Here is a 19,601-nt window from a genome sequence, read left to right as displayed (position 1 = left end):
GGTTCTTCCTCCACCAGTTATACTGGCTGCCATGTATAGCCTATCTTGTGCTGAAAAATGGCATTAAACCCTACAACAACAACAACAACATTTGTACAGCATTCCATTAGAGGTGTACATTTATTTCTCAGGATTTCATTTCATCATTTACAGCCCTCAAATTGCCTGTCTTCCTAATATTTTTTTTGCAGCATTACTATAACCATTAATTTTTCGATTTAAACTAAATTTTGCATGCAGTCTTTAACTGAAGAGACCTGAAATGAGATGCAGTTAAATCTGATTTGAGAGACCGCAGCTGTGAGTGACAACCTGTTTTTATGTCCAAAATCATCATGGTATTGCACAGATCAATTGAATTATATTAGTGCACTGTTGTGAATGACCACCTTCTGAACTCAGACAGTGGCCATTGGTATTTTACTCAAAATATGGATTTCACACTGGTATCAATGGCTGCATTGCAATACCAGACTTACATACTACTTATCTTTATTTAATCCTTTGTAACCACAGTGGCTGAGTTGGGTCAGTAGGCAAAGTGGAGGTTATTCTAAACCCAGATGATGGTATGAAAAGGAGTTGAATCCTGAAGCCTACAGGTAGCATCAAATACTACTGATCATACACTGGACTAAATTACTGGCCTAACGTGCTGAAAAATGGCATTAAACCCACAGCAACAACAACTCCGCTGTAGTACCAAAGTCATGTAAATCCCAATCATGACTAACCATTTTTTCTTTAAAGGAAGCAGTCAGATATGTAAGTTAGTGTTATTTCTTTATTTGTTATGACAATGCTGATGATGCCATAAATAAGAGATCTTTTCATCTGGCTTTTACTATAAAACATTGAGTGCGTTATTTGTCTGTGGATGGAGTTAGTACAAAATGCCTAGAGTGAATGAGGTATTTGTCCCTTAAAAAGTTACTTGCATTTTTTGGATCAGTTTTATATTTATTGTAAGTGTTCCTGATGTATATTGCTTTACTGATGTTACATTAGTTAAAACCAGAAAATGAAATAAAAAATACCACTGTCAGAGATCTTATTTGTCATAATTCTTGCATGTTGGATATGTCCTTTGTTTACAGAGGTAATCCATTTATGCTATGTTTGAATTAAGCAGTGGATATTCATCTCAGAATTTATTCTGTTTCTGGGTGCATTAATTGTTTTAGAGGACCGGTCCACAAATACAGGTTTCATTTTTTTAACATTCTACAATATACCTGTCCATCAATAACTTGCCGGGGTTGAAAAACATTGCATTATAAGCAAGGCTGTGAGTTGTGAAGAGACCTCAAAATAATGAAGAGGGGGATGCCATCCATACTGAAAATCAAGAATATCAAGGGTTGGGGTGGTAAATGAGTCTGTTTCATGGCTGAGTACTTTTTTTAAAATTGTGTTGGGAATAATTGTCAATAAAGATCTTTTTCTAATGAGGTTCATTGCTTGAATGAGGTTCATTGCTTGAATGAGGTTCTTTGCTTGAATGTGCAAATTGCCTTCATTTTGAAGATACCCAACCTATCAAAGATTGTTAACATTACTCCATGAGGTGTCATTGCTTTTTGTTGTTGTTGATGGACAGCAAAAAAGATTCCATTTCTTTTCAAAACTTGGGACATTTATTCTGTGAAAGATCTGTCAGCATTGAAACTTGATCATTTTGAAAATAATGCCATAATGACAGAGTAACATGCTATGTATACACATCCAGCCTCAGGTGTTACTCCAGTAATGCCCCTCATCCACATCATTGCTCGAATGAAGGGTTCATTTTCATTACATGACAATATACTGAATCATATTAATGAATTATTATTGCAACATTGCCACCAGAATCTGATTTATACTCAAAACATAATGTTTTATTAAAGTATGAAAAGAACAGTTGTCAAAAAATGTACTTGTTTTCAGTGTCCTTGAAAAATGTAAAATTTGTGCCAATAAAAAAATCTACTGGTTTAGAAGCCAGTCTACTGATCAAAATTTGAAAATCTTCTAGTTTGAAATACTGGTTATGTCACATGTATCGCACACACACACAAACACACACACACACACATGGACTGAATATTATATTAAATTAATATATTACAGCAGAAAATGCTATACCCTCTGTCTGTTGAAGGAGTTGATTTTAAAGTTAATGGGAGATAACTCCAGCATAACACTAATGAATAAGCATAATTTCTTTTGTATTGTTCTGTTCTTGGTTTTGGTGAGAACTTGACCATAGATTATAACATGCATAAACTAATCTTCATGTAACTGAAACAGGCCACAAATGTAACTAGGATAGATGCCCAGTTAAGTTTCGTGCATGGCATTTGCCTTTCAATTAAAAATGTCTTACATAAATTTGTGCAATTTTCAGAGTTTTAAATAAATGGCATAATGCAGTGTCAAATAGCATATCTAGAATTAACTCTATATCCTTTTCTGAATTTTCAGTTTTCTGTAGCAATTTTTGAAGTAACACAATAAAATAATTCAAAAGTCCATATGTGTTTGAATACAATTTTGATAAAACTTTATATATTTATCTACAGACAAAACACCATTAATATATGAAATCAAAGTACTCTGAGCAGCCCTACATTTTCTGATGCTGTTGTTTTTCTTATACCATGACACGTTTTCATATCTGAGTAAAGATATGAATATACTAAATAACGATTTTCCAAATTAACAAGGTGGGAATCTGTATTTAATGGATGAGTGCAGCCATTTATTCAGAAAGTAAATGATTGGTCAATACCAGACTGAATCATTGACCGTTGTCATCACGTGTTTTATTTAAGTATCAAACAAAATGCTTTGTAAAAGATGTGCAGATAACGCAAATAAATATGACAAACTCCTGTAACTGGCCTTGATTTGTATGGATTTCTATTTATGAATTATTAGAACTTGAAAATGTTTTGCATTGTTCAATTAGATTTGATGTTGACATTCTAAGAAAACTTGTAAAGTACAGTGGAAAATATTAACTGGCCAACTGGACTTGTTCTTTGAAATATTAGTTAACAAAAGAAAACAAACATTGAACACCGCAATGGGCAAGGGGCTAAATTGACTCCTGTACATTACTGAATCAGTCCTTGTTTCTGTACAATATCCAGAGTTTACAGCCATTATATTCTGGAATTTCACAAGATTACACCTGAACTATCCTAGTTCTTGCAGAGGCCCACATTTTTCAAATGTCATAGTGTTTTTAATCTGAATATGTATGAATGATGATTGCACGCACACATGCACAGATGCACACACACACACACACACACATTTCTTTTGCAGCAATATGGGAATGTTAAATTGGGTATTTCAGTTTGTCCTTCCCGCTTATATTTATCCATCCTTTCTGTCATCCATGCCACTTTCATTTTCAAACAAAAACTTCTTTAATTGTGTCACAAACTTGGTATGCAGATTGATATTAGTACAGCCTTTGTTGAGTCATTTGTCAGCATTCTGCATTATTGTTATTATAGTTATAGCTCCTGATTGTCAACATACACACTTTTGTTTATCTATAATAACTCTTTTGAAAGCCTTGACAGAATATGATTTCAGTTTTAGCCTATCATTTTACTACATTTGTATTTAAACCAAACCTAGTATGCGAGTTTATATTGATGAGAAATTAACTGAAAATTATCTGCATTCTTGGTCATTATTTAGTGGAGTTATAGCCCCTAATTCCCAAACCACTCACTGTGGGTTTCTGCACAATAACTCCTTTAATTATTATTTAATTTCAGTCAGATTTTACAGGCATTCAAGCTGATCATTATTAGAGTTGTAGGCCTTTTTGGAAACTATGTTACTCGCCTTGAATTAGAACTCTTCTGTCCACTCAGTGCACATGCCCATCTTGGTACCACGACTTCTGCTGATTAGTGATACCCATAATCTGTCACATTGTTAATGTAAGCAATTGTAAAACCAGAAATATGCAAATTAAAGTAATCCCGGACATTTACTGTTTTATTTCCGTATATTAGTAGATACTATTTCGCTATAAAATATGAATAGGTATGTCTAGTATTAGTTTGATTTTCTTTCATATGTTTGCAAAAGATAGATTGAATAATGTAAAAAAACTTGTCTGTTACAGCTGAAAAGGTTGCTTCCTTGCTTTGGATAATTCATGATCATTAGCATTATTTCCCATACTCTGAGAATTTTCAGCAATATTACATTAGACGCTGATGATTGCCAAGTGATTTTGCTGAAAATTTCGAATTCTGAAGAAATGTATGCTCTGAGTATTGGAAATTATTAATGATCATCTTGTTGCTGACATTTCCCTTCGATATGGATACCCCTTGAAATTGTCAGTCTTAATTAATCTGACAGAAAGCATCTTGGCAGGAGAACATTTTAAGTTTGTTTTAATGGTCTTGATCAGTCTTCACATATGGCCATTATTATTAAAAATAGAACCGCTCTGGTGGCCTAGTGGTTAGAGTGTCCGCCTCGGAAGTGGGAGGTTGTGGGTTCAAACCCCGGCTGTATCATATCAAAGATTTACAAAAATGGTACTAACAGCGGCCTCACTAGGTGCTCAGCATTAAGAGGTTAGTGGTAGGACTGGTCAGCCTGGTGTCAGGATAATGTGACTGGGTGAGGACATCATGCTACATGTCTGCGGCATGATGCCTCAGTGCTAGACATCACTATAAACTGCCACACTGCAGATATAGTGATATGACTGAAAAGTTATTAAAGCTACGTTAAAAATCCTAATCACACACACACACACACACACACACACATTAAAAATAGAAAAATCATTGCTTTTAGTAACATAAAAACAAGAAAGCATACTGGCATATATAGTTTGAATTAGCACATTATGGCTGATCCAACACCAAATATGGCAACTGTTACTACAAATAGTAAAACCTTTAAGTTGCATCTTCTCAAGCAAATAAAATATGAAAAAACAATCAATGGAATTTGGCCACATATGACATGCCGGAAGAGGTAGCTAGAATGGTTTCAGTTTTTGTACAACTTTACAGATAAACTTGTAAAAATGTAGCCCAGAGAATGTACAGAAATTAAAAGAACCATGTGTAGTTAACTCATCAGGCTTTAAAGCTATATGACCAAAGGGATTTTCGTATGAGAAAAAGTTAAAGATGTGTAATGTTAAATAGACAGGATGATTGGAAATAACAGAATTAACAATTAGCATTATTAGGTTTCAAGTTAGCAACAAGTGAAGAGGAGAAATTTGGAACTTCTGATAAGTAGTGCTACTTGGGAAGGCAGTAACAGATTTTGTGTTCTGTGCATTTTATAAGTGGCTCGTCCAATTGTCTCTTTTTGTTTGTGATTTTTTTTTCTTCCAACCAATGTATGAGTAGAAGAGCTGGTCAGGTTTGCTGATTAACATTTTGTGATATTACATTCTGATGTCATGAGTGCACAACTAATGGATGAAGGTGCTGGTATGCTGTTGTATAAGCTTAGCACAATTAAATCAGTATAAACCAGTCAAATTTAGTCCATTTGTCATGTGATTTGAAAAGACTGGTATTTCTTTCAAAAAATGAACATCTGTTTTGAGTTCTGCAATTTTTACATAATCCTTGAGTGTGCCAAAAATACAACAGGAAGTTTTTAAAATTGCAACATTGAAAACAGGTACTTGCCTATTGTAATAGATACTTGTTTTCAAGTTATTATTTCTTTAATGTGATCTGTACTTTTACATGGCAATTTCATAATTACTTTTTCATGTTTCAGATGAACATCATCCTTTGCTCAACAATAACAATGGTGATATTCACATACAAATGGGATGTTTAAATAAGCCACATATAGAATCAACACCTGTACCTGGTGCACAGCAGGAATCAGACTTGGATGATCAGAGTGGGAATGTTGACTCAAATCTTGAATTACTGGAGGAACAGGATGAATTGGAAAGTGAAGGTAATTCGTGTCATGCAATGTATTAATGTAGTCAGGGATGGTCCTAGCTTTTAAAAAGTTGTTGCACAAAAAATCACCAACCTCAATATTTTATTGCCAATTTTCAAAAAATGTCACCAGAGCAAGTAGTGAATATTTATCAAAGTCTATTAATGTAATAGGCAATGAAAATTCAGAAAGATGAGATAGTTATTACTTTATTGACAACAAGCAATACAGCCATACTATTACAAAATAAATCATTACATGACTGTTTTGCACTACTTCCATGGTCTTTGCATCCCGCATCACCGTTAGTGCATAGGTATGACTGTTGTCACCTGAAATAAATGCATTATCAAATATAAAACATCTACTTTACTGACATCTACAGCCTCTCTCTCTCTCTCTTTTTAAATAGAAACATCAGGTATTAAGCAAATCTATATTATTTAAATTATTTTCCAAATAATAATTTTGTAAGGAACTTTAATGACATTTTAATACTAGATCCCTATGATCATACTTTGCAATGTAAAATAACTGACATATAATGCGACCGTCAATTTCATGGCATTCAGGAATTGAATGCCCTCCCCCCATTTATGGCTAGCTTTACAAAAAACATCGCTGTCATATAGTTCAGAATTTTTTTTTTTGCCATACTTTGCATGCTTTGCTTGTAGTGATTTGCTTCCTAAATCCCAACAATGATCACTGAATGCTGTAGAATTTTTCTCGACAAGCAAACTTGGATCTCCATGCCCACGAATGAAACTTACACGAGTCAACACCTGACATTAATGTACTGTATATATAAGCATTAATTACCATCATTGAATTAAATGAAGAAATGAAGCAAAATACAAAGCATATCTGCCCCCCCCACAAAAAAACTAATTCAGAATAAATATGTTGTTTTGTAAGCAGTGTTATATGCATATATGAGTTAACAATAAGGAAATAAGGTGGGATATAAAATGTGGGAAATAGTTCTCACATATATGGTAGCTTGAGACCACATTTGGACTGTTAACATAAATTTTCACCCATTTTAGGCATTGTTACTTATAACAAAAAAGGGCATTGTTTATTTGTCAATCAATTGCTGGTGCTTTCAGTCACTGTAGAACATGCGGTTTCTTTGAAGTATGTCGAAGAGGCTTGAATCTAACCTTTAGCTATTTTGCAGTTTGGGCACAGCTGACCATAATATGAAATGGGGGCATGGGGAGAGAATAACACACTCCACAGGGAGAAACGGCATGTCCTTTGAGAATTTCACATGTATTCGACCATAAAAATTGGTGAATATTTAGTGAAAAAGATGCTTAAATATGCCACAAAAAACTTCCCAATGGTAATTCCCAATCTGTGTGTATTCGGATTCAATCTCCCAACTTGGTTTTTGAAAAGACTTATTTTTGCATGACATGCTAGAATAACTGTATGGTATTAACTAAATTTATTCAATGACTTTTTGAATTCCTTTGAAAATTTTTCTGTACATTTGAAACTTTAACACAGAAGGGGCATTTTTCATTGGAATGTATTCGGATTTCTTGGAACTGTTGGAATTTAAAGAACTTTTAGGAATTAGGAATTCATTCACCAAGCTGTAAGTTAATTCTTTCACTCCTGTATTTTGAGAAATAAATTATTTTCAGTTATGCAAAACTTGTTTGTTTTGTTATTTCTTATTGCATAGTTTTAGTCCCTGGAGTCATAACACTCGATTGATGGCAAAAGTAAAAGATCAGTTAGCAAAACTGCCTGGATTTATATTTGGTGACACACTCCTTCTTCAAAATATCACAACCAGTTGTAAATGAATTGATGACTTATGCCTTGATACATATATCACAGAACATCTGCTTTAACTTTGTATCATATCTCAGCCACGGATGCCCAAGTTTCCAGCTGTCAAGAACTTTTTGGGAACTTTTGACCCGTTCATCATGATGTGGTGTTACATTTGAAGTATTACTACCATCACTACATGTAGATGATGTTGGACTGTCAGGCATAACATCAGGTTCAGTGACTGTGTTGTCTGATGAATTTGCACTAAATCCAAATGCTGTTAATTTCGTTAACTTACTCTTAGGATGAGACGATGAACACACAATGGTAAACTTTCATTTACCCATGATAAAGTTGCACTGTTGACATTATATAATTCTGATTGAGATTTTTTCCATTTGCTTTATATTTATACACAGCAATTGGTACTTCAAAGGTAATCAGTTTTCTCTGAAGTTTCAGCAAAACTATTTTATTGGTGCATTAAAAAAAGAACAGAAGGATTAGCCATTATTAAATTGATTGTAGCTGGATCTGTTCACGTCTTCAGAGGTCAGTCGATTGTAGGTATAGTCCGGTAGCATGACTGAGTGTATCACAGCATACAGTACTCAGGCTAGATGTCAACATAAGCAGATTATGATGTAACAATGCACTGTAAAGATGGGTTTGTCGATACGAACAAAGGATTTGGTTATGTAACAGATTCCATTGCATTTGTGCATCCAAGTTCATGGCTTCCTTTCGTGGTCCCTTTGAATGTCTCCACTCCAAATCCATGATTGTATGTACAAATTAAACAGCCAAAAAGGTTGTCACCAAAATATTTGCCAGATGATATATTTTGTCACCAATAAGGAAACAAAATCGCAGTTTGCGACATTGGCGAAGCCCAGGACAATCCCTGGTAGTCAGCTGGCATGCAAAATACTGATTACTTTACCCATTGAGAGATGAGACATTTTTCTTCATAATTGGGTGACCAGATAAATGATAATTGTATAAATATTAATTTGTGTTTATGGGACATTCCATTAATCATTTCATTGATAAGTCTAGATAAATTTTTTATATATTTGTCTTATAACATAGTTTGCCATGGCTAAATATTAACTTTTTATCCCATTAGCACTTTATTGTTATTGCCAGTTTTGTTCACTTGCAAAATATTGTTCAGATTTCAGTCACTAATAACAACTTTCTGATGGACCTGAGACAAATACATTCTGTTAGCAGTAAATAAATATGGGAAGGTTTTAGTTAGATTATAGTCAGTTTCTGTTTCATTATGATAATTGTCAGCTTTTACAAATATGTAAGGAAAGATCACCAAGATTGTTGTCCTTTTTAATAAATGAACAAACTAGCTGAAGCAAGAAAATTAATATACTTATGACATGCTTTGATTGGTCTGGGGCACTAGGCAGTGTCTATAAATACCTTCTCCCATGTGCAGCTCTCCATCATATTCAAACAATAACCAATGGTCACAAAATATATAAGGGAATTAACTTGTATACAATATATATATATATATATATATATATATATATATATATATATATATATATATATATATATATATATATATATATATTAAGACTCAATAATTCACAGTAAATAAACATGAACAATAAAAATGTTATAAGAATGACAAGGTGTAAATCATTTACATTGTCAGCATCTTTCATTTTATTATACTATTATAACATTGACTAATTTAACTTAACAGACTGGAGAAAATCATAAATGCAATAAGTGTAAACAAGCCAGATTTAGTTAGTATTATTTGAATCCAAATAATGATTTGATAAGAGGTATCTGATTTTGTTATGATTGCAATTTTTTCACAATCCCTGAGCACACCAGCATGATCAGGGCATTATTTAAAATGGCAACACTGAAAGCAGGTATTTTAAATTATTGTGTTTTAAATGTGTGCTGTTCTTGACATGTCAGTTTCATTATTGCTTTTTCCTGTTTTAGATGAACATCAACCTTTGCACAATCACATTGGCGATATTTACTTACAAGTGGAAGGTTTAAATTTGAATTCAATACCTGTACCTGGTGGAGAGCAGGAATCAGAACTGGATGATCAGAGTGGGAGCATTGACACAATTCCTGAATCAAAGGGGGAACAGGTTGAATCAGAAAGTGGAGGTAATTCATTTCAAGTAATGTGCTAATGCAGTCAGCTGACATACATTGAGGATGCAATAAAAATACAGAATATCTATACCCATTGAGAGAAGTGGAATTTGCCTAAAAAATTGGGTGACCAGATAATACATAGTTTTATGCACAGTAAATTGCATGTCTGTGGGACATTCCATTAGTTGTTTCACTGATAAGTCTGGATACATTTTTTTTATATTTGTCTTTTTTCCTGATTTTGACAAGGCTAAAAATTAACTCTTTTGCTATATATTCTATGCTTTTTGCAATTCATTGCTAGTTTCAAATTTTCACGCTTAAGCAAAACAAAGGGTATTAAATGGTCAGTCACTAGTAACACAACTATCACACAGACATGAGATAACTATGTTCTATTAGTGGTGAATAAACATCATGATGTTTTAGTTTGCATTATTATAGTCTGTTTCTGGTATATTATGATATTTTACAAAATATGTTAGGAAAGAACACCAAGATCATTGCAGACAAGCCTGCCATCACGCTTTTTGCATATTAGTCCTGCAAAATCCCCAAATTGGCCTTTGCATCCTGCAAATACGCATTTAGTGTTCAAAATCCACAAAAGTGGGAATGAAAAATCTGCATGCCATAAAATATGCTCTCACTGACCAGAACAGGAAATTATCAAATCTGCACAAGTGTGATGGTTTAAAATAGCCATTGCAAACACGTGTGTTCTGAGGTGGTTCTAATACAAAATCTACATTCACAGATTATTTTACATTCTGTTTAGAATGAGTTGTTTTTGATTCTGGACAATTAATTCATGGATTTAAAAAGCAATTGACTATTGATGAAAGTAATTCAGAACTTACATAAAAAAATGCTCACATTGTTTTCATGAGGAATACACTGAGGAGTATTAATTCATAAAGCCAGGAAAAAATGCAGACACAAATGCTTTCTGCAACATCTGGAATTCAAGTTGCCTTTGAAATTTCATTTGAAAAATGATTGTTTTGCCAAGGATCGTTCCACAACTGTGGAACCTGAGCATGCTGGGACTGGCAGTTTTAATCTTTATGGGTAGTTATCAAGTCTTGCTAACCAAGACACAAATGACATTTGGATTATACATAAGTGTCATGCCAACTTATCAGTAATATTGTTTGAATTATCAGGGCTTGAAATTATTAGTGGTAGTCCAATAGCTCAAGGCCAGTAAATTTCCTATTGGACTAGTAGTTTTCATAACTTCAGTAGTCTGATGTCTGGTAATGTTTAGTTATCACCATTCAGTTAGTAAGAAGAACTAGACTAAGTGAAGATTCAGCAGGACAAGTGAATTTCTAAGTTGACTAGTCCTTCTGGCTTCAGTGTAATAATTTAAGTTAAATTATTTGCCTGATTATGCTTAACTGATAAAAGATTAATGCTAAGAATAGTACATTTTGGGTTTTATATTTGATCTTTGATTTTAAACAAACTCTTCTGATTTTGTCACTTCTAACCAGTTGAAATGACATACTGGGAAACATTGCAAAATGACATCAGAATTGATTACATTTTACTGAACTGCCCTGAGGAATACAAAATTAGTTTGGATAAATGAGCATTAGGATATGCAAATATTACCTACCTTAGGGGCCATGGTGACTCTGTGGTAACGATGGTGGACTTGTTACTGAAAGCATGCAGGTTTAAATCCTACTTTGCTCCAGTTTCCTTGGCTCTAAATCACCTGCTTGTGTTGCTGTGCCATAAAACATGAAGCGAGACCAAAAACCCACCTAAATGTGAAAATGTTTGTGAAATGTTGGTTTGCATCAATCGGGCAGTGGTTCAGATATTCATTGTATCGATGCAAGAACTTTTACTATATTATAGTTTCACATGTATTATAGAGTTTCACTGCATATTTCTTCTGTGAAGATAATTAGTGTTGTAAAAATATGTTTATACAAGATTAGTTTATTTCATGGCTGACTTAAAAGAACAAAAAGTGGTAAAAATGGAAGGATTATTTTCATTGTAGATTTTCTCTTCAGGTTAATGAATTTAATTTTTTTTTAATTTACATTCTTTTGTTTTAATGGAACATTGTCATAGAAAAATTGTATATATTTTATGAATCTGAGTGCAAATATTTGACTTCATTCTTGCAGAAACCAGTGTAGCAGCAGAAAGAGTAGCACGTGTACTTCGTAAGTTTAATGATTTTTAAGGATTTTCTTAGTCACTGTTTGTTCAGTTAGAAATTAAGAATAATGGTTTACTGTGCTGAAAACAGTTTTCAGAACACAAGTAAATAGGCTCAGTTCGAAGTTGAATGGTGTAGCAAATATTCAAAATAAGTATTTCACCTTATCAATTCTGATTTGCAAAGTACAGGGAATTATTAGAGATAAAAATTCTATACTTGGTGACACTTATTACACCTGTTCCAGCAGATAAGACTTATCACATTGTATAGATCTGGTTGCCTTCTCAACACAAAATCCATTAATCCAGATGGAAAATTTCCTACCCTGCATCAAAATTTACCATAGCTTTGTTCATCATAATTCCCAATAATTTTCAGTCAAGTGGTAATTGTTTAGAAATGGCCAGTGCCAAAACAATATTTAAGTTCTAATTTTATTCTTCATAATCAAGATGTTCACTAGGTTTCAATCATTTTCACCTATAAGGGTAAGTGTACATGTAACAGGTGTTGATGGAGGTTTTAGCCTTTGTATTAGTCTGGTTGCTGATCTCTGCTTAGCTGTCAATATATTTAGTTGGAGTATCTGTTGTTTGTACTGTGTGGGACCAGACTGCTGCACTCCATGTGTTCCACTTTGCATAACAGAGTGTTACATCTATCATGAACTATAAGAAAAGTCCTTCTGCATCATACACAAATCACCCTGTGCTATGTTTGATTCACAGGTGTCAGAATTCATTTAAATGTATAAAATTTGGGTATATGCACAAATATGACTGGGAGATGCACATTTTGACCAGCAGTAACTTAAAACTCACTAAGTATATTACTCCAGTGTATTTACTGATAGCCCAAACATGGTTAAGCAAACTTGGACACATGGGATGCACAGTTTTCAATGTATGCATTAAGTGTAGTTTTTGCTTAAATGCTGAAATAATATTTAATTCTACTGATTATAGATTAGAAGAGCTTATGGCTTGACCATTGTCCATCTTCCATCTGCTGTCCATCTATCATCTGTCAGTTTCTTAGCACAAGTTTGTTATTGTGCTGTTCTTAAACTACTTGGAGGATTTTCATGAATTTTATACGTATTCATCTCAAAGTCTAGCTGGTTTAGATAGAAATGGTGCCACTCAGGCATCCATCTTGAAAATCATGTTATTTTTGCTATAGTAAACTGCTAATCATCCTTAAATGGGGGTATGATCATTGTATCAGTCTGACATGAAACATATCTATCATGGCTGCTAGCTTGAAAATCTTGTGATTATATTGACCAATTTTCTGGGTCCAGTACACATGAAATTTTTAAAAGGACATGCTGTTTCTTCCTGTGACACATCTTATTTTTGCCCAGGACATGCCCACATTCATATTCTTGTCAGCTTTGGGCCAAATTGCACCATAGCTAAAGGTTAGTCTTAAGTAAACAAGCAAGAAAGCAAGTGTGACTAATTAACTATCATTGTAATTATCTTGTGAAAAGGACTGGCCCTCTGACATAATTGAAAGAAACCTTTTTCTATAGTGTGTGTTATGTAAGTACCAGCAGTTGATTGGCAAATAAACAATGCCCTATTTTGTTATAAATATGCAGTCTCAAGCTACCAAACATGCAGCAACTATTTTTCCTATGTTTTTTTATATCCCACCTTATTTCCTTATTCTCAAACTGAAGGCATTTAACATTGTTTATTAAATAACATTTATTCTGAATTAGATTTTTGAGGGCATACGAGCTGCATGGTATGTGTCTTCATTCTTTACTTTAATTTAATGATGGTAATTAAAGTTTGTATATATGGTACAGTGATGCCAGGTGTTCACTTGTGTTAAGTTTCTTTGGTGGGAATGGAGATACTACCGCATTGACAGTGATCATTCTTGGGATTGAAACTAACTGCTGATAATTTGATTGTTATGGTTTATTTTTTGATTTTAGTACTGTTGTAAGGGTTGAAAACATTATAAATTGATGTGAATAGTGCTTAAGCTTAACATTCTATTTACTGAAGAAAAAAATTCTTTGTTTTGTGATAACATTTATTTTGTCACAACTGTATTCACAGTTGATAAAATAGATCATGGCATCTGTGGATTTAGGAGAAAAGAAAGTCAGCAGACATAATGTAATAATCGGGAGTTCTCTGCAAAAATCAGGAGATATTATGAAATCGGGAGGTAGGCATGGAAGGACCCCAAAAGTTAGAAGTTTTTTTCTGCCAGTGAGAGAGTTGATAGGTATGAAACACAATGACTTCATGTTTCTATAATCTTTACTACATTTTCAAATAACAATCAACATCGTGACCCTTTATACTGTAGGTGACATCTTCTGAAATACCATCAGTGGTGTTCTCTACCTGACTCATTCATTACCCTTGGTGACACTGTGCAGTTTTGAATTTTGCACAGGGCAAGATTTTTAAAGTGAATAAATTTCCCAGGTTTTCCTCACTGGTTATCATGGCTATTTAAAAATGACCTTGTATATTTTAGGTATGGTTAAAAAAAATTTTGAATTCCATTTAGCTTTATATATGATTGGTGTAATTTGGGTTATAGAGTAATACATCTTGGCCTTTCTTTAGATTTCACTTCTGAAAAATAAAAAACTGCTAGTTACGCTTGGTCATTTTCACTTCCTGGACTTCAAATTATAGACAAAAAGATTTTTTATCCAATAACTGCTAAAGATAGTGTACATTAGAGTATTTTAGATTGATTTTTCAAGCACATGGGGGAGACCATTTTGATTAGCTGTGTATTTAGATCATGTAAAATTTCCACAAGTACAATATCCAAAGAAATTTCAGCCACAAAACACGAAAGTAACATAGAAGTATGCCAAGATTCTCTCCACTGTGCATGTAGCAAATGCAAACAACTTCACCTTACACCTGTCACTCTCTCAGAATACATACAATCTGTAGATAGCCCCCTTAATTACAGATTAGTAACCAAACTGCTCCTTAGATGTTTTAAATATTACATTGTCCCTGCTCGAAGAGGAAGTGACCCACTGTGAGGAATATGATTGGATGCATAAAATGTCTGTGTTTTATGAGGGTCTGTAGATTCCGCACAAAGATTTGGAATGCTTAAAATGATGTTTATTCCATTTCAACATAATGGTACCCAGATAAGGCACTTTTTCAAAAATTATATGACAGGGTACTCAATTTCTCAAAGAGTTCATATGAAAATAATGCAAAATTGTTAATACATCTATGGGTGATTACTCCACAGTAAAAGTGACCAATCAGCCTAAGGCCAGCCCTGCTTGTACTCTGATGAAAAGTGGATATATGCAGAGTAAGCAGGCATGTATAATTTCGATTGGTAATCTTCTGAATCGATAGATTAGATTCAACAGAGCTATTGAAAAATAAGTATTATGTGTGATTCCTTATGCTATGCTAGTAGTACGGTGTTGAGGCATTGTTATTGCTTGATGCAAGGCTCACTGGTCAATGGGAATTTTCCATTTGTAGAAATTCTTTTGGAATTGTTATTTTGTCCCTTTATAAATTCATTGGCAGGTCTTAAAATTATTGCAATGAAATGATTTCCATTATAAATTCTTGTGAAACCAGCCATCTAAGATTATTTATATCTTTTTATCACTGATTTCTTTCAGCAATTGTTAGACGACAAGAGAACAGTCCATCCTGTAAGTTAATATACATTTACATGCAGCTTTTAAAGTGTAATTAATGTATTAAATGTTCATTCAAACTTTCTGCTGACGTGTTCATCAGACATGCACCAAACTTCAGCTATGAATTCATTTATTTTTGTGGAAATTTCTTTGCTTTGTGAGACAAAAATTGACATTTTCACTGTCACTTTAAGACAGGGCTGGTTGCTAGCTTTGACATGAAAAGACCTCTAAAAGTGCACCTGATTGGTCCTCTGTGGGTCTGAATTTTTAATATCATGGCTGGACTTACGCATATGACAGACATAACAACACAGTTTTAAAATCTTGCCTTAAAATTGATGGGTTGAGGAAGGTACCAATTGTTTCCACGGAAGTTATTTTTGTTCAGGTTTTTTTGTGGCAGCCATAAAATCAATAAAATTGGAACCCAATGAAAAATGTATTTAACTAACTGTATTTGAATACTTGAATGTACAGCAAGTTACAGCCATGTGTTACTAGTTACTTAGATTAACAACAAAATTAAGCAAGATGCCTAAATAACAACAGAATTAAGCAAGAGGCCTAAATTACAACAGAATTAAGCAAGAGGCCTAAATTACAACAAAATTAAGCAAGAGGCCTAAATTACAACAGAATTAAGCAAGAGGCCTAAATTACAACAAAATTAAGCAAGAGGCCTTAATTGCAACAAAATTAAGCAAGAGGCCTAAATTACAACAGAATTAAGCAAGAGTCCTTAATTGCAACAGAATTAAGCAAGAGGCCTAAATTACAACAAAATTAAGCAAGATGCCTAAATTACAACAGAATTAAGCAAGAGGCCTAAATTACAACAACATTAAGCAAGAAGCCTTAATTACAACAAAATTAAGCAATATGCCTAAATTACAACAGAATTAAGCAAGAGGCCTAAATTACAACAGAATTAAGCAAGAGGCCTAAATTACAACAGAATTAAGCAAGAGGCCTAAATTACAACAAAATTAAGCAAGAGGCATTAATAACAACAAAATTAAGCAAGCAGCCTTAATTACAACAAAACTAAGCAAGATACCTAAATAACAACAGAATTAAGCAAGAGGCCTAAATTACAACAGAATTAAGCAAGAGGCCTTAATTGCAACAAAATTAAGCAAGAGGCCTAAATTACAACATAATTAAGCAAGAGGCCTTAATTACAACATAATTAAGCAAGAGGCCTAAATTACAACAGAATTAAGCAAGAGGCCTAAATTACAACAGAATTAAGCAAGAGGCCTAAATTACAACAGAATTAAGCAAGAGGCCTAAATTACAACAGAATTAAGCAAGAGGCCTAAATTACAACAAAATTAAGCAAGAGGCATTAATTACAACAAAATTAAGCAAGCAGCCTTAATTACAACAGAATTAAGCAAGATGCCTAAATTACATCAAAATTTAGCAAGAGGCCTAAATTACAACAGAATTAAGCAAGAGGCCTAAATTACAACAGAATTAAGCAAGATGTCTAAATTACATCAAAATTAAGCAAGATGCCTAAATTACAACAGAATTAAGCAAGATGCCTTAATTACATCAAAATTAAGCAAGAGGCCTAAATTACAACAGAATTAAGCAAGAGGCCTAAATTACAACAAAATTAAGCAAGATGCCTAAATTACAACAGAATTAAGCAAGACGCCTAAATTACAACAACATTAAGCAAGAAGCCTTAATTACAACAAAATTAAGCAATATGCCAAAATTACAACAGAATTAAGCAAGAGGCCTAAATTACAACAGAATTAAGCAAGAGGCCTAAATTACAACAGAATTAAGCAAGAGGCCTAAATTACAACAAAATTAAGCAAGAGGCATTAATTACAACAAAATTAAGCAAGCGGCCTTAATTACAACAGAATTAAGCAAGATGCCTAAATTACATCAAAATTTAGCAAGAGGCCTAAATTACAACAGAATTAAGCAAGAGGCCTAAATTACAACAGAATTAAGCAAGATGTCTAAATTACATCAAAATTAAGCAAGATGCCTAAATTACAACAGAATTAAGCAAGATGCCTTAATTACATCAAAATTAAGCAAGAGGCCTAAATTACAACAGAATTAAGCAAGAGGCCTAAATTACAACAGAATTAAGCAAGATGCCTAAATTACAACAGAATTAAGCAAGATGCCTTAATTACAACAAAATTAAGCAAGAGGCCTAAATTACATCATAATTAAGTAAGTGTTGCCTAAATTACAACAGAATTAAGCAAGAGGCCTAAATTACAGCAGAATTAAGTGTTGCCTAAATAATATGATAATTAAAACAGGCCTATTTGACATCAGAATTAAATAAGAAGAGGCCTAAATTATAACAGAATTAAGCAAGAGGCCTAAATTACAATAAAATTAAGCAAGAGACCTAAATTACAACAGAATTAAGTAAGTGTTAGCTAAATAATATGATAATTAAAACTGAAGCCTATTTTACATCAGAATTAAACAAGAAGAGGCCTAAATTACAATTGAATTGAAGAAGAGGCCTAAATTACAACAGCAATCAAACTTTTTGTCACCAAATACTATTTTTTTGATGCATTTTTAACTTAAATATGATACTGGCATTAAATATGTAGAAATGCAATTTCTATAGTAATGAATGCTGGATAAAATGTCAGTATCGTAATGAGAGAATAGCATATGAGACAGACTATTTCCAGAGGAGAGATATCTGGTTCATTGAACAGTTAAAATCATTTAGAGATTAGTAATAAAGTTCAGGGGTTTTTTTGCATTAGTTTTCTGTGGTTAAGTTTGACCCTGGATGCCACCATTAAATTTTAAATTTGCTTTCTGAAATGTTTTGCAGTCAACAGAAAAACTTACTCAACATTTAGCTGATCCAAACATGATTTAATTGGATAAAAAGTTTTAATCAGTGCTTAACAGTTATCTCAGAAAGGTTAGATGGCTTATTTCATAGATGGCATTTTTGATCCTGGTTAGACCTTAAGCACTGACCTTAAATTTGAAATGTTCTTTTTCAGACAATGTGAAGTATATTTGAAAATTATTCAGCTGTGTAAGGACAACAAATATTACTTGTTAGAACAAGAAGAAATGCATAAAATAAGTGATTAGTATTCATTTGACAACTGCAACAGGAAAGTGGTTTTAGTTATTTCAAATATTGAATTATATGCTCATATTTGACTCTAATTTTGGCTCTTAAATTTACTTAAACTTTGCCAAATGTTATGAAATCAGCAGAAAAGTTGTTTAGTTTTTAAGAAGTACTAAATATGACTTTATTTAACAGAACATAATGATGCACACAAAACAGCAACTGGTGCAATTTTGACAGCTGCAATAGATGAACAGCTCAAGTACATTCATAGATAGAAAGTTTTACTCATGTTTAAACCAAGATATGGATATAAATAGTAAAACATTCTAAAACATTGTTTGATACCAGATATGACTTAATAGAATTAAGAATATAGAGAAATACATAAAATAGAGCAATGGGTATGCATATGACAGTTGTGATAGAAAAGCAGTTTAGGTTATTTCAGAGATTGCATTTCTTACTCGTGTCAAGACCAATGATTCTGCTTCTAAATTTAAAATGAGATTTTTCAAATATTGTGCTGTGTACATAAATTTCAGCATATCCAGTTATGACTTAATTTTATAAAATGTACAAAAATGCATAAAATAACGCTGCTGTTATGTCAACAAAGGCCGTTAATCTATCAGCCAGTTGTCATTTTTATAGATGTCACTGCCAAAAAATGTGATTTGTCTGCTTAAGTATGTGTTTGTGAGCTTAACTATCTTTTGATACCTTCATTTTTTTACAAGCTGTTA

At 33.1% G+C, this 19,601-nt stretch overlaps 1 protein-coding gene across 1 annotated transcript in view; it reads left to right on the top strand.

The window, feature by feature from the left end:
* Nucleotides 1–19,601, top strand: part of LOC149782106 (uncharacterized) — an 86,038-nt gene that overhangs the window by 51,744 nt on the left and 14,693 nt on the right. Inside the window, exons 8-11 of the mRNA XM_089933546.1 lie at nucleotides 5,776–5,964; nucleotides 9,733–9,909; nucleotides 12,051–12,089; nucleotides 15,738–15,770. Coding sequence (XP_089789672.1) covers nucleotides 5,776–5,964; nucleotides 9,733–9,909; nucleotides 12,051–12,089; nucleotides 15,738–15,770 — 438 coding nt within the window. The remainder of the gene's footprint in view (nucleotides 1–5,775; nucleotides 5,965–9,732; nucleotides 9,910–12,050; nucleotides 12,090–15,737; nucleotides 15,771–19,601) is intronic.

This window comes from Sinohyriopsis cumingii, chromosome 15 (assembly GCF_028554795.1).
Source record: "Sinohyriopsis cumingii isolate HCF-2022 chromosome 15, ASM2855479v2, whole genome shotgun sequence".
NCBI classification, from domain to species: Eukaryota; Metazoa; Mollusca; class Bivalvia; order Unionida; family Unionidae; genus Sinohyriopsis; species Sinohyriopsis cumingii.
This window is presented reverse-complemented; position numbering and strand designations above follow the sequence as displayed.